Here is a 16519-nt window from a genome sequence, read left to right on the forward strand (position 1 = left end):
TGATAGTCTCGCTTGGACGAGGAAAAGAAAACGTTGAAGAATGTTATCATGAACTGACATGATCGACGAATAAAGTAATATCTTTAAAAAAAGAGAGAAAAACCCCGAAAGATGACTTCCTTTATCAAAACCCAACTGTGTGCGTTCCAATTTTGATGAAGCGTCTTGCAAAGTGTCAGTGTTTCTGAATTACTCAAATTGTTAGTTTCTAAATTGCTCAAGATGCAATACTATCCAGATTTCTATTTTGAATTTTTCAACCATCAATCTCGTTGAAATTGCGTATTTAGTGATGGACGATAACCTTGCCTGTATAAGGAAAAGAGAGCGTCGAAAAGTGTTACCTTGAACCGGCGCGTAAACGTTGAGGTACAGGCAGTCCTCGCTCTGGTTCCTGAGGTAAGGCAATAGCCTCTTGAGGTACTCCACTCTGCCCTTGGGCATCTTGTCGCTGAGCTCGGGCAGCTTCTGGGGACAGACCGGTCCGAACTTGTCGGCGACCTTCACGCCGTACCAAAGGGCGCCGCTGACGGGCGGCATGAAGCGCAACGAGCCAATCGGCGGCGAGGCGTAGGGCACGCCGCGGAACACCTCGACGCCCTCGAGATATCGATCGAGGGTAACGATCACGCCTGACAGCTCGCCGTACTTAGTCCTGACGATCCTCGAGCTCAGCTGGGCGCTACTGATCGCCAGGATCAAGCCGAGCAGCCCCAAGATCGACGACGACGACGTCATCTTGATGCGATCACCGGCGCCTTCGGCGTCACCCACCCTCCCTTCGGCTTCACCACCCCCGCCGATCACTTCTTTTTCGCCGCTCTGACACCTCTCATACCGCCTTGCTTGCCTTCCGTCGCGATCACCTCCGTTTTAACCGCCGCCGGAGACGCGAACGTACGCGAGTTGGTCCATCTCGCAGCTCTCAGGCACCTGTTCGTCGCCTGGATACATCAATCTCTTCAAGAGTGAAGGGTCTGATTGGACCTTTCTTGAAGCGTATAAGGTGCACCTCGATATCAAGCGATATTCAAGCGAAGCTTCGTTCAACGGGGCTGATCATCATGATCTCTCGGTCGTCTCTGGTAATTTTGGAGCGCTCGAGAATGGCTGCCGTTCTCAGTTAGATCTTCCGAAACTTAAACGACCCGTGAAACGGAGAACTGACGAGATGAAGTGGATGTTCCGTGACCCTTCGCCGATATAACGATCTTAAGGGTTCGCCATAGTCTGGGCTACATTCTTTTATCCAAAGAATTTCAAGAGAACACAAGACCGCGGATCGCCCGTAATCGTCTAGCACCTAAGGAAGACTGCGAATTAATGGAGCGAGAAGCATCCCGAGTTAGACGCCGGCGAATTCTAACAATCCCGAAGAGTTGCAGGAATCGTAATTTTGCCGTTATGAATATCCTCTTCTTGGCGATACACGTAATTTGAGATCTGATTATGGTGATTGAAGAAGTTTAGACACTTCGCTGATGCATCAGCGGCGGCGAGGACGAGCACATCCTTATTACAAACATTACATTGTTATCTTTTCGACGTAATTACCATCAGCCTCGGCAACTTCGAGTTGTGTTAGTGTTAATGATCCTTTGCGTCTGCTGTTTCGTCTCGTCGCTCCAGCGAACAATAGAGACTGCCTATGCTTAGCAGAGAATGAGAGAGAAAGAGAGAGAGAGAGAGAGAGAGGGAAGGGGAGAAATCCTCGTAAATCTATGGTTCAACGTCTAATCCGAAAACTAATTATTTCTACACTGTCACAGGATAACTTCACACTCTTCCGCGGTAGACTGACATCGCGCGATGCTCGGATATGAATTTCAAGCTGGAAATAGGATTTCTTTGTTAGAATTTCGACCAAGGTAACCTGGTCCTCGATGGCTTCCACTCTTCCACTCGACTCTTCCGGCTCGTCGACGCTTCTGAAGGAACCTCACGCGTGTCTTATCGCTCAGACGAATACGATCTCGTTCCTAATGGCGTGCTTAATGTGCCGAAAAAGATAAAACGCGCCGGCCCTAATCACGCCCAATAGGAAGCCGCTCTTCGGATGTTTGCCCGTTCGTTTCATCCTGACGAGCGGCGAAAGCACGAGACGACGGAAATAGTCCGCGCGTTCAATCTCTCACTCCAGATTTCTGTGGACGGATCGTGGCTGATTGCATCTAGCTGTCACATCTCGCGGATACATGTCGAACTAGCGTCTCGATCAAGTCAAGTGGAACGTTCGTTGGCGCGACTCCTCAGCGGAACAGTCTACCCGTTGAAGCTGACTCGCTGAGGGGAGCGACGCGGTGGCGTTTACAAAGGAACTCTGACGGCGTTCTAGTCTCTAATTCTTAAAGAGATACAAAATATGGCGCGTGGAGCTATTCTTCGCGCGAGAATTCCAGGATATTCGCTTCCCGCGAACGGGATGACTGGGAATCCCTTATTTGCTTCGGTTGATCGATGTTTGAGGAGATACGCGTAAAGCCACGCACACCGTGTCGTTGGAATAAAAATAGCATACGTAAGAGGGCCCTTCTCGTGTATTCAAGAAACTCGTCACTCTTGCCCACGGAGTCCTCCGATATCTCGTCTTGCGGTTTGCGAACGCAAACTCTCTTCCCCGGAAGTGTGACACTATTCCAGCTAAGTCAACAACTTCAACTTTCGATTAACCCAATTGGGTTAAAATCACACTGCTGATCAGCGGTGTACTAACTAACCACCGCTCCCTAAATAGACACTCGTAGGCAGAAACAAATTAGAAGGATCTCTGTTGGTTACTCCTCCGCGTTGAGTTAGCACTTTCCTTGATTCATCACTGAGCTACCATATCTCCGATGGATCGGCACAACACTAGATTAGGAAGCCCACACGCGCGCGCGCGCGCGATCATCATCGTGGTTCCTCCGTCGCGGCGAATCGAGCACTATTGTAGGGGGATTTCTTTTGCGTACAGCTTCGTGGGGATGTCCGCCTCCTACCCCCTCGTCCCCAACCCCCCTGGCCCCGGGACCGACGAGCCTCTGGCTGGCGTCGGCAGCCTGTCCGCCGTATTTCTTCAAACTTCGGCTTGCCGAATCGGGCAAATCGTTTCCCGATAACGCCGTTTTATCGGACGTGCCGAAGTAATTTCAAGTTTCGTCCAGCAATTGCGCTGGACGACCTTCCCGCCTGCCGGAGGCGAGCTCGCGGCGCGACCACCTTCGGAATGAACGAAAGCGGTGCACCGAAAAATCCTAGAGAGACAGACAGAGAGAGAGAAAGAGAGGGTAGTGGGATCGGACCGAGGACGTAGCGCGGCCACCCCCGCGTTTCTTCCCTCGGCGAACTACCCCCGTCGCGACTACCACCCTCTCTGGCACTGCACCGACGACGTCGACCTAAGCCGTGGCATCGCGACGAATTTCGCGCGGCGAGGTCAGAGTATGGGCACAGTACTACCGCGAAAGGGTGAGAGCGCTGCTGGGACGGCCCGGACGGTACGCGAGGAAAACCAACCGATGTAGCCGTCACTTCGACCCCCGACAGACTGGCGTCAGGCGACGACGCTCGCCGTCGGGTGCGCATGCGCCGCGTGAACGCTCCGGTACCCGGCACGGGACATGGGCGGAAGTGCAGCCTGTCGTGGTCGATACGGCAGGAGGGATCGATCCCCTCGACTCGCACCGACCGGCGAGAGTTGTTGGTTCGAGTCCGGGATCGCGAAACGCACAGTTGTACCTTCCAGTTGGTTGTTCGAGCTTTGTTTGGACCACCTCTCCTCTCCCGCTTTCAGCCTATTCATCACCGCTGTTGGATTTTCTCTCGTTGTGTTCGAGAAGGAAACCGGGATGTTTTAGAGATTATGTGATAAGTGAAATGTGGGGCCATTGTGCCGGCGTATAGATCGCCACCGCTTCTCTCTTCGCTATTCCTTGTCAATCTGTAATTGACCTCCTTCATCGCGTTATCCACACCGTGACCGAGAAAGAGGATCGTCTCGTGTAGTATTTTATATATAACATGTAGCATTTCGCGATCGGTCTCAATATCTCTCGACTATTTCTTGATTCTGTGTATTTGTGGTTTACAAAACGTTCTGACACTGTTATAATTAAATGATTATAAGATTCCTCGTAATAATTCATGTTATATGAACCGACAAACAATAAAAACCAAATTATAGGTTTGCTTTTGCAAACTACTCAAAGGAGTAATTTGCAATTTAGCCCCTGTTGTCCATTGTTTTGTGTCATTTTAATTATTATTTTACTTATCACAGATTATTATTATTTATCATACTTGTTATTATACTGTTTCTTATGTTAGTTTAAGTTCTTTTTATTTTTATTAATTATACAACAGATATTGCACCCCGCGAAACGACTTTAATGATAATTCTGAAAGAAGGAGAGGAACGCTACGCGCGCCAATTATTTTATCAACCATAAAGTAATATAAACAGCTGTGAAAAATACACGGACCGATGAATTTGTCAGCTGTTCAATTTTCGACGAATCAGTGTTTATTAAATCAATGCAGAATGTAAATGTCAATCGATAAACAACGACACAATTAGTTGGCGGTATTTATTTGACAAGTTCGTTTGTGCCGCATAAATTGCGCAATTTTGCAACTCACAGAAAAGAATCCCTCTCTCTCTCTTCTCTCCCTTCCCCCTCTCTTCCCGTCTCTCAACATCGTGGACATCGGAAAATGCAGGTACCGCCTGAAATAAAGGAACTTTTTAACGAGAATTTCCGGAAAGCCCGGGCGCAGCTGCGCAAAGAGTTTCCCCCGCGCGAAATTCCGCTTCGCGATACACTCGACATCGCCTTCGCACTTTACCGCCTAGCTACGTTCGTTAACAAATTCTTCCCTAGCATAGCCACGCAAATTATCCCTGCCGCCACTGCCGGAAAGTCTGACGAGTCCTTTCAGTACCATGTCATCTTTTGATGTGCAGCGCGTCGTCCCTTTGGTACCGCGTTATCCTTCAGTATACCGTTTATTCAGCTCGGGTAATCTCGCTGCTTTTTACTTGAATTACACGACGCGTGCGGAATACGCGAGAAACGCTAGCGAACGGGATGGCCCAGACATCGCCCCGGCCATCTATCACTTACGCTGACAAATGACAACGTTCTTTCTTCAACATTTTGCCTGGGAAATCGATCGAATTGGTTCGAGTAAGCCGTCGGCAAAGAGTCTTCCTCAGCATGACGCGTTATTTTATGCGCGACTCTTTTTTTGCACATCACAAGAAGCGTCTCGGCGCGCTCTCTCGTTTCTTGGTCGCGATGGGTCCAATTACCCGGGATCTTTTCCGCGGTGAAAAATCAGGAGCAACTTTCTCGCTCGGACAGATACGAGGAATAATTCGACAGAGAAGTGACTAAGGGAGCGGGAGTGGGGGCAGTTAAATATTTGCAAAGTCAACGCGAGCGGCGTCGCGCTACCCTCCGAGGGGGTGGAAATTGGCCGCCTCCGGCCGCAAAGCCGTCGGGCGGAAATCCACGCCGAGAACGTCCCCTCGTTTGCGACACGAAGATGCAACCTTCCCTGGAGTCGCTCGTGCAGGAATTCGCCGCTGAAGTACGACAACCGCGCAACAATCCGAGGCTTCGAAAGGACGCTAAGACCCTGAAAACCCGGGGATCCCACGATGCAAAAATATCGAAGCGATAGAACGACATTTTGAAAATCAAAGATCCGCGGAGGAGTCCTAAGAATCTTTTCTGCACCGAGAGGAAAAATATCTGAGAAATAACAGATGCTTATTCGGTGGATACTATTGACATATCCACTTAAATCCAAATTCTTCGAACAGGATGAATAATTGCTTTCATGCAAAGTTTAGGTTTTAAGGGAATGTATATTTTCTTTTTTTGCTTGTGAAAAATATTTAATAGTAGTATAAGTAAATATGTCATTATATATAATATTTATCGGATAAATATGTCTCATTTCTTAAATATTTTTTCTCTCACACACTGTGCGTACTGATTTGAGAATTTGATTTGGCGAATTCGAGAGAATATAACACCGATACCAGTGATACGATTACGTAAAGTAACAATTCACGAAGAGAGATTCTCACAAACGATTTGTTTGACAAGCATATAGGCACGCCGCTTTTATTCGTTCTAATATTTGTCAAGGGTGCGGGCAGGAAGAGAGTATTCCGACATCCTGAAATGTAGCTGGCTTAGAAAATGCCTCGATTATTCCTCCGCGCGGATACTGGAAATTTTCGAACTGAAAATACCGGCAGAGCCCGATTTGCTTAGCGAGAGAATCCAAAAGGACCAAGGTGTCCTCATCCCGGCGACGTTCTCTCCTATCGATCCCGCGGGACGTATTAATCACCACGAAACACCGGTGCTGTGACACGACACGGGAATCATTCACGGCACCGCGGTGGATATGACCGAGATTTTTCCGTGGCGAAATAAAAAGAAATGTGTGAGGAAAATGAGATCTCTTAGCGCGGGTCGGCTCTTTTAGGAAGGACTTGAGACAAGGGTCGGAAAGCCGACAGGGTGTGACACGGAGAAATTCGTGCCCGGACTGTCGAGCATTCAAATCCAAGAAATCGATGCCGCTTTTCGCGGTGCGGAATGGCGAATTCCGTGTGCGTCAGTGACTGCGAAAACCGGGAGTTCTCGGAAGGACGAGTGTCTCGATCCTGCAATTCTACCCCTACGCCCTCACTGGGCTTTATACATAAATTTGGGAATCGGCAGAGGCGAAAGTTTGGCTCTGCAAACAGCGGAATAACCGATGAGAGCGACAGGCAAGATTCACCGTCGATTACAGTCATTTTTCTCGATAACGGCAGTTATTGCCTCGGCTAAATTGATGATCCATCAATTTTCCGTGACTGCATATTTCAACACTTGGTACGAAGACACATCAGCTGGTTCGAAACGACCTCCCTTCAGCACGTTACATACATATCGCGCTGCGATTGGGGTTAGCAGCTTTCACTATGAATTATATGTATATACCGCGCTGAAAATAGCTTCAACACTTTTTTCCACTAGTATCAATCGAAAATCTCGCACAATACATCTACAAATTCGTGCATCATGACTGTATCGAAAAGATAGCGATTTTCAATTTCAAGTATCATGTGTAAGGCTCAAAATTGTATAACCCTCAATTTCGCGAATGTCTCGGTCATCCGTGACGCCGCGTGTACATAAAAGAGAACAAAGACAACACATCGCGCGACGCGTGGCATTGTTTTATTAGAAATAATCGCGCTATATTTGCGCAGAAATCAATAAGAATCGCGCGTGGGCGCGCGAGGAGAAATTTCATTTTGTCGCGCGATGTAATTCGAGGCTCGAGAAATTCGAGAACGGAAGGTTATGGGACCACGCGCGCACGAATGCAACTCCAATTCCGGAAGGGTCGAAATTTCAGAACAACGAGCGTTTATGCGATCGTCGGCGCGAGTATTGTTATTTTCAACGAAATTTCATCCGGTTGCGTCGCAGTTTTTAAATACGACGAATAGAGTAAATAAATATAACTCCGGGGCGGACGCGCCGTGCGGTTATTATTCAAAAATTGCCATTCCCGTCCCGAATGCAATTCAAAACGTGGCATTATGCATGGCGCTGCATGCGTCATGGAATCCGAGGAAAAACGCGCGTTTTATTATTTCGCGTCTTTTGTAGTGCTCCTCACGCGCGCAGAATTTCTCGGTTAATAAATTGAGCAAATTGCGCGTTTATGAAATTCCTTATTCGGGAACGTGCCCCTCTCGTTATATCGATTCCGGAAAATTGCGCCTACGACTCTCTGCCCCTCTCCCTCTCTAGACGCCGCGCCTGAGGGAAAACAAAAGGCGAGCGAAATGGTTGGTTTTGGATACACGCGATATATGCATTATCGTAATCGGCCAAACAAGAAGCTCCGTGAGCTATGGAACAAATGCGCCCAACTAAAACTCCTAAATACCGTTCGCTTCACACCCGGATACGCTGGATAGCCTCTCACCAGTCTCTATTCATTGAACTAGCAGAAGCGCGTAACATTTTTGCTAATTATACGTATGAACTCCTCTCGCGAGAATTTCCTAATTATCAAATGTACCTCGGGGATTATCACGATATCCGGATACGCTGCTAAACAGAGCGCGAGGAGTCCCGAGATAGCACTGCCATTGTTTAATTAATAGATTAAGAACTCTAACGATTTGCCGCGCGTGCCGTTTCATACTTCCCGGACTCTCGCCGGTTTCTCGCGCAAAGACGGGCTTATTAGGCCTACGGTCTTTTATACAGCCACTATCGTACGGGCGGCAAGTGTGTGCTTATCGCTTTTAACAGGCGCGTCCAGTGTCTCGTGTAAAAAGGTCGTTAATTTTACAGCTGTACCCACCGGGGAATATTTAATTACTCCGCACGCGTCCCACATAAGTTCGACGTTGAAGCGGGGTTGATGACATTAAATTCTATTAAAAGGACTCCCATTCGCGTATGTTCCGCGGACTTAATGCGCATATTCATGACGGATCATCGCGCCAACGTGCGTTAGAAGTGCTAAATCCGTGTGCGTGCGCATGCACCACGAGCGATTCACTCTTTCATTACTTGACAATCGTACTCCTCCTCTGAAATTCTCATGTCAATGCGTGCTTCCTTTTATATGTTAAGGAAATGTTGAAACTGAAGAAATTATCGACAGTGTACTACCATTTTTCTGCAAAGCTTGCGTCGTATGGTTGTATAGAATTACAAATTTTTATGCAATGGAAACACGTGAAAAAATAAATAGGAGCATTGCTCAATATAGAGCAAAACAAAAGAGGAAAACAAAAAAAAAATTTAATCTCAAGTTGTCAGTTAGCGTAATATTTGCCTAATTTACGCAGCTTGTACATGCCGAAAATGTGGATGCTCCAAACAGAAAAATTTTGAAGAACATTGCTTTACCTTCGCATCTGAATTCAGAAGCTTAAAAATATCGAGAAAGCTTTCAGAAAGATTTCCACACATGCGTGGTTAGATTTTTCGTAGAATAAAAAAAACAACGGGCATTTACGTAAGTTCTATATGTACAAAAAATACTAAAAGGATAACGTGATTGTGTAACGATGGTTTCTGCGTTATCGATATTTTTTGGAGTTCGTTATCCACTCCAGTATTCCCTTAAATGTGAAATTATAATTGTAACATGTCGAAACGTACGCAAGCTGTCATGGAACTATTGTATAATATTTTAATGGAGCATTCTCTGCAGCTTAATTAAAGCCAGAAATTGGTTAATTAATCGTAACGTCGGACTCACGATAGTTTCAAAGTTATAAGCGATCATAGCTGGTCGGTGATATCGCGCAGAGCCGTGACTAGGCGAACGCGATCAACGATCTGCCGCCTGTTGTTCTCAACATTTCCCGACTCCAACATTTGATTCTGTATTAGTCCTGCAAATCCCACGGAATTCGAAGGGCCAGCAGTAGATCTTAAGGAATCAATTATTTATTTCTCAACAAGTTGGGAGAGAGAAGATAGTAGTTGTGTGTTCAGAAGCGCACTGAGAGTAAAATACTTAGAAATTTATTCGTGGGATATACAGTTTATTCCCGGAAAAATTAACTTCATTTGACAAAAATCAACTTTATATTACACAAAAAAATTTTTCAACTATTTTTTTCTCAGTGCATCGATAGAAACTTAAATTTGAACTGAGAGAAAATTGAATTGAAACGTAAGGAAAAAGTTGGCGGATTCAAAATGGAAGTTGCCTAAAGGGCGTTGTCAGAATCGTACTATTGTATTCTTGCAGGACTCATAGTACACTCAGAGAAAAATACATGGTAATGGCAACTGTGTAAGTAACAATTATAAGAATCTGATATGTAGAGTCAATATATATTATTTAAAATTAGAAAGCTAAGTACAGTTTTCACAACCATTCAACTTTAGTTGCAATTATTAAGAAATAGTTTATTAAACTATAGTTATACATAGTTATCATCACTATATATTTATCTGTGTATATTGATTCTAAATTTCGACTCGGGTTTCATATCAAGATTTTCGACTTTAACTAAGTTTCAGGATATATATGGATTGATTATAGTACTATTAGATTATGTAAATAATAAAGATTATGTAAATAATAGTACTATTAGATTATGCAAATAATTTCGGCTTTTTCAGGTAAAATAAAACGATTTTCTCATCGTTGCAATTTAATGAAACAACGCATGCACCATTTCGATCTGTCATCCTTCACACACGATTGTTTCATAAAGCTACAACGGCCCGAAAATATGATCGTTTTATTTGACCAGAAATGTCCGAAATCTCCCCCCCCCAATATTTGGATATTGTGTTTTTATATGAAGAGGCTATTTAAATGTTTGCGATTTTAAATAACAGTCGCGACAGTTTCGAAATATATTGTTGGCGCGAGATCAAATCAGCGTAGGCATGTATATACGAAAGTAAGAACTTTTAACTAACAACTGCCATGCCTCCTTCATTCGTATTTACAATCTCGCAATCGCCCGTTATCTAAAACGTCAGCTCAGCTCGGTTAGCCAGACTATTTCTTTTCTTTATCGATTTTTCGTTGTCACAATCATCTAAATCCTTTGCTTCAATGTGCATTGAGATCATCGATATCGATATGCAAAATATCCCCCACTATCATCTCCTTTATGTTTAACTATTTTCTGAATATTTTGAATGCTTCCCTTTAGAACAACATATCTGCCGAAATAGCTCGAATTTGCTCGCGTCAGACCATATGTATATGTATAACCATATTATAATAGCAATGAATATTATAATATGAAAGCAATAATAATACAAAATAATTCCCTCCATCCACTTCGTTCGGAATCAATGTGATTTACGCGAATAGATACATGCATATTGCATAATATTACACACTCTGCGAGTGCTGGAATACAGTACTCACCACCCTGCGACGAAATCCATCGACGTCCAGCTGGGCCCAACAATGTCAGGTCATTCGGCCAGGTCCTTCGACAAAACTTGCTACTGAATCCCGTCGCTCCGCATCTGGAAGTCCGTAGTCCGTAGTCTCCGTCGCGCCACGTTGATATCGCACTTCGCTGCACTTCGCTGCACTCGCGACGCGACTAATATTCGCGTTTTAACGACGCTCCACGCTGCAGCGTCGTCACGACGACGACGACGACGACGACGACGACGACGACGACGACGACGACGACGACGACGACGACGCCAGCGAAAATTCACGATTCACTTCGGGGCCATATCCTCACGATTTCGATTAAGGAAAGCTGAAGACGGGAACTGCGAGTCCGCTCGATAAGAAAAAATGCTCGCCAATCGACCGTACCGATCGCGGGATCGACGAAAGCGACACGCGAGAGCACTAATTGAGAGTGGCGTGACATCCTTGATGGCTTCGCGATTCTTGCGCGAAGATTACTTCGCGATATTTCACGAAAACAGCTCCGCTATTCTTATTCGAGGGCCGACACCATCGTGAAGTTCATTCCCGTAACAATAACGCGGCGAATTTCATGGAGAATTTCTCCCGAAGGTCTTGAGGGCTCGGGACGCGCGAATGTAAATATAATAACCGAAAATTGGCCGATCGCGAAATCGACGCGGAAATTAATCGAGCGCGGCGTGATAACCTCACGCACGACGGTTCCGCAATTCTTGCGCGGAGATTACTCCGCAATATTCTGCGAAGGGCCAGCTCGGCGATACTTGGCGAGGAGAACTCCGCAATTTCGCCGCGAAGACTACCATCGCCGATCCCATCGCCAAGTTTATTCTCGTAATAATTCGGTGAGAATTTAACTCTCGGCGGCTCTTTCCAAAGGACATGAGGTCACGACGCGAATGTAAGTATAAATAATCGAGAGCGCGCGAAGCAATGAAAAGATAATAATTGCGGAGAGATCGCGCGGAAATCTAGCGAGCGGAACGGTCAGAATTATATGAATTTCTCAGGAGCAAATAATCGCAAACGTGTGGCAATCGCGTTTCTGCGACGAACGCAAGACGCGTAAATGAAGAAGGAGCTTTCATTTTACATCCGCGGTTTGCTTTTTTATGGAGAGTTACTCATAGCCGACAGCACCGTATCTCACGCGATACACTATATCGCGACGTAAGGAAGAACGTATGAGACATCTAAAAAATTAATGACTGCGATGTTCGCGAGATATATCAGCGCGAGAAAAGCGATCGCGAAAACGAGTTATGCGAGCGATGGCGCAAAATTGATGCGCATTATACGCCGCTCAAAACAATCAGAAGATCATACCGGATAGACAGCTGTGTCGAATAATTTCGTTGTTTATAGCAGACACGGGAGTAAACAGTAGAAACGTTAAGTTCGTGCGAATATCTCTATTACAGATTAGATATCGCGTGGATTAATTGTGCGACATTTCAGTTATTTATTACAGCCATTTATAAGAATGATTTTCTGCACTGTGAGAAAAAATGATTGGCACTTGTAACTATAATCATAAAAACTCCTACTTTACTATATAGAAAAATAATTACTATAATTATGTAGTCGAGAAAAACATTTTTTAAGTTAAATGCTACTATAACATTAATGCCGATAATATCATGTGCATGTAGTTACAACCATTGCGTCGTGTTAGAACAATGAAAAAATATAGTTGGGGCTGAAAATAACTGTAATTTTAGTTAGATCAACCATTCTTTTCTCTCAGTGTAAATGTTTTGAACGGCGCATTTCGTTCGACATACACATATAAATCCCAATATGTAGAAAGTTACACGGAGAGATTATGTTATAACTCTTCTTTCATATAATGTTTTTTCAATTTTAATATTTTTTATACTCAGAGGAAAAGAACATAATCTGTACTAAGACAACTATATGAGTATTGTACTTTGTGTGTGTATAGATTAATAAACTACTTTGCAGTTGTTGCAACTAAAGGTTTAGTCGTGTGAACCTTGTATGCAGAATTGTAATGTATATAGTTTAATAAACTGTTTTGCATGTAGTTATTGCAATTAAAGCTTTAGTCGCAATAACCACGAAAAAAAGTCTTAAAAACTATACATATTATAATTTTACATATAAAACTCGTATAATTGTTATCTATATATATTAATTGTTATCTATAGTTGTTATCACTGTGTTTTTTCCTTTGAATATAATAATGCGAAGAACAAACTCAATTGAGTTTATATACATGTACATATGTATATATCGCTAAAGAACAAAATAAATTTTGCTTGAAGAACATAATAAATTTTGCTAATAGCAGACTTTACAATTTCTGAAATATGAATAGCACATGTGAAACAGAAGAATAATAAATTATGGCCAAATGTGGGATATCTCGCAGCCACAAACTTCTATAACCTTTGACAGAAAGTTCTCTCCGTGTACAATATAAATCGCATTGATTCCAACGAAATTCTACTCTAAAATTTTTTCTCTAAAAGCCCGTCACCTTAAACCTTCATACTTTTTGCTTTTGATTCATGGAACGTTTCGAAGTAAGGACCAGCTGCACTCCGCTGCACCGAAGTTCTGAAACAGAAAAGAGAATTAGCGATATTAGATTCGCGAATTCGGTTAATCTCGGTCAGGTTGGGTCAGGTTTAACGCGAACCGCGCGCATAAAGGTGGATTAACCCTTTGCGGTCGTGATTCGAGTTAGTCGGATGACCATACTCCCGGGCTTTCGACAGCAAAGGGTTAAGAAGGGAAATGCAGAGAATCTGTGAGTCTCACCTTCGAGTCGGCCCCGCTCGGCCCGCACCGGCTTCTCCGGTGCAGCATCCACTAAAACGGCGTCTGCTTTCGCGATATAGTCGCAAGTTCCGTTACGTCTGTGACAAACAAATAGTTTCTATAATTAGCTATAATTAGCTATAAATAGCTTATAATTAGCTATATCAATCAAGAAGTCACTCTGCATTGCCGACGGTTCGAGAATACGGAAGTATTCGAAAGTATCGACAATACAAGATCAAATTGCGCGAATCTTTTTCGAGTTTCAAGTCTAAGGGGCTGAGTACAATAAAAGGAATAAGGAATAGGGAATGGAGAATAAGAAACAGAGAGAGAGAGAACAGGAAACAGAGAATAAGGAACAGTTCAATATTAAAACATGAAACCTAATTCATCAACGCAGAATAGAGGAACAGAGGAATAGCGTTATTTCTTGTTTTCAGTATTCCTTATTCTCTGTTCCCTGTTCCTTATTCCTTTTATTGTGCCTAATAAAAACGAAACGTGAATATAGTTACCGGTGAAATTTCGGAACGCCGCTCTTATCTACGATGATTCTGGCCCGTGCTCATGCTCGTGAAGCGACGTGATTTTACGCACGCTTGCTTCGCTTCGGAAAAGAAATGTAAACAGCGCGCGACGTCCCTTGCTCCTCCGATCGCTCTCCTGCCCGGGGCCATAATGGCGGCTTGCATGGTACGTCGCCCCACCTATACGCGTGTGTGCGTATTGTCTTGAGAGATGACATTGAGTCCTGTCTAGTCGCGCGAGCACTGCTACGTTATCGACGCGTGTTCTTGATCATTTAGCGTTCACCGTGCCGGCGTATTAATATTACACGCTGCTTTATTACGTTTCATCGATTAACACGCATTTCGAATGCATCATCGAAATGCTACTCCAGCTTATAGATTTATCTAGATCGTCCTAGTATTATAGATACATTTGTCGCTGTAAATACTGTATGTCATACAGTATTAATGTATTACTAATTATTAATTATATTTTTCATAAATATTCAATTGTACACGAAAAAATTTGCTGAGATATTTATAAATCGAACTGTCCGATATATTTGTATTATTTCATATGAACGATATCAACGTTTTCGTTTAATTATTAATTACATTTTTTTATAAATTCAGTTTCACACGAAGAAACTCGCTTTGAGGTATTTATAAATCAAACTGATAGATATATTTATCCCATATTTGTATTATGTCACATGTAAAGTGACCAGACGTCCCGATTTTTTCGGGACAATCCCGATTTTTCATCCTTTGTCCCGAATTTTTTCTGGATTCGCTGGCTATTCGGGACACCGATTTGTCATCATTTTCAATGATTGTCAAATAATTTTCGAATCTTTTTACCTCTCTTCCCGCGCTTCACACATTTATGAAGTGTCCCGAATTCAGGGCTAGGAAATCTGGTCACCTTACCAGGTGTAGAAGTATGAAACCGGAATTCCCCTATAAATGGTGCCAGCGTTCAGTTTAGTGACCGTAAGACCGCTACTGCCGCGCTATTATATTCTCCTAACAGCTGACGAATATTGTCAACAAACATAACCCCAACTTTCATTCTCTAGTATATTTTTGTATAACCTTAAACATGTCACGTTTCGAGCCTACTAACTATGATTTGCGGACAGCATTGATTTTCTGTTATCATTTAAAGAAAACTGCTGCAGAATCACATCGAATGCTTGTCGAAGCTTACGGTGAATATGCTCTTGGTAAATCTCAGTGTTTCGAGTGGTTTAAAAAATTCAAAAGTGGTGATTTTGACGTGAGGAACGAAGAACTATGAACTATGAACTATGAACTATGAACTGCTGAAACCTGGTCAAACCGTCAATACTAATCGCTACCAACAACAAATGATCGATTTAAATCGAACATTGACTAAAAAACGACCAGAATATGCAAAAAGGCAACACAATGTCATTTTGCTCCATGATAATGCCCCATCACATACAGCAAAACGGGTCAAGGAAACGATCGAGTCGTTCAGTTGGGAATTACTACCGCATGCGGCTTATTCTCCAGACTTGGCTCCGTCCGATTATCACCTGTTCGCATCGCTAGGACACGCTCTCGCTAACCAACGCTTCGATTCGTATGAAAATGTGGAAAAATGGCTAGATAACTGGTTCGCTTCAAAAGATGAAAAGTTTTTTTGGCACGGCATTCATAAACTGCCAGAGAGGTGGGAAAAATGTGTTCAAAACAGTGGAAATTATTTTGAATAAAGTATTATTTATCACTTTCGAACAACAGACGTCTTATTTGTATAAAAAAATTCCGGTTTCATACTTCTACACCTGGTACATATACCGCGAGGAGAAACGAGGAGATTACTTACAAATGACGTCTTCACGATACGCCTCGGTGATTGCTATTCTCGACATTCCCGATACTTATTTCTGCGCGAGACTTACTTTCGACGAGTTAAAGACGCGTAAAATGCGGAGCGATGTCAATCGATGTGTCCAATCGGCGGTTACTCGATGTAGAAAGATCGAGAATCAAGATGGTCGCGCTAAAAACATACGCCAATATATGAATTGCGCCGCGGCCGAAAAGAACGCGCTCTATGAGATATTTCTCTCTCCGTATCTCTTTTCCTAACAAGCTGACCAAATCACTCGAATATTCCTCATCTCTCTCTCTCTCTCTCTCTCTCTCTCTCTCTCTCTCTCTCTTTCTCTCTGATTGTCATCACATTTCTAATTCCCGTAAATCCGACGATCGTCCGATTTTATTGCTACTTGAGCGAGTCGATG

The 16519-nt window shown here is 43.7% G+C and overlaps 2 protein-coding genes across 2 annotated transcripts in view; one reads left to right on the forward strand and one right to left on the reverse strand.

Moving 5' to 3' along the window:
- LOC116843285 (neuroligin-4, Y-linked) overlaps positions 1–3510 on the reverse strand; it is a 219379-nt gene extending 215869 nt beyond the window's left edge. The window contains exon 1 of the mRNA XM_032813595.1: positions 345–3510. Coding sequence (XP_032669486.1) covers positions 345–738 — 394 coding nt within the window. The 5' untranslated portion in view covers positions 739–3510. The remainder of the gene's footprint in view (positions 1–344) is intronic.
- The window catches only part of LOC116843282, a 274864-nt gene that overhangs the window by 188242 nt on the left and 70103 nt on the right, over positions 1–16519 (forward strand). The window lies entirely within an intron of this gene.

Source organism: Odontomachus brunneus, unplaced genomic scaffold, assembly GCF_010583005.1.
Source record: "Odontomachus brunneus isolate Ranch 3 - 2012 unplaced genomic scaffold, Obru_v1 Obru_scaffold_031, whole genome shotgun sequence".
Taxonomy (NCBI): domain Eukaryota; kingdom Metazoa; phylum Arthropoda; class Insecta; order Hymenoptera; family Formicidae; genus Odontomachus; species Odontomachus brunneus.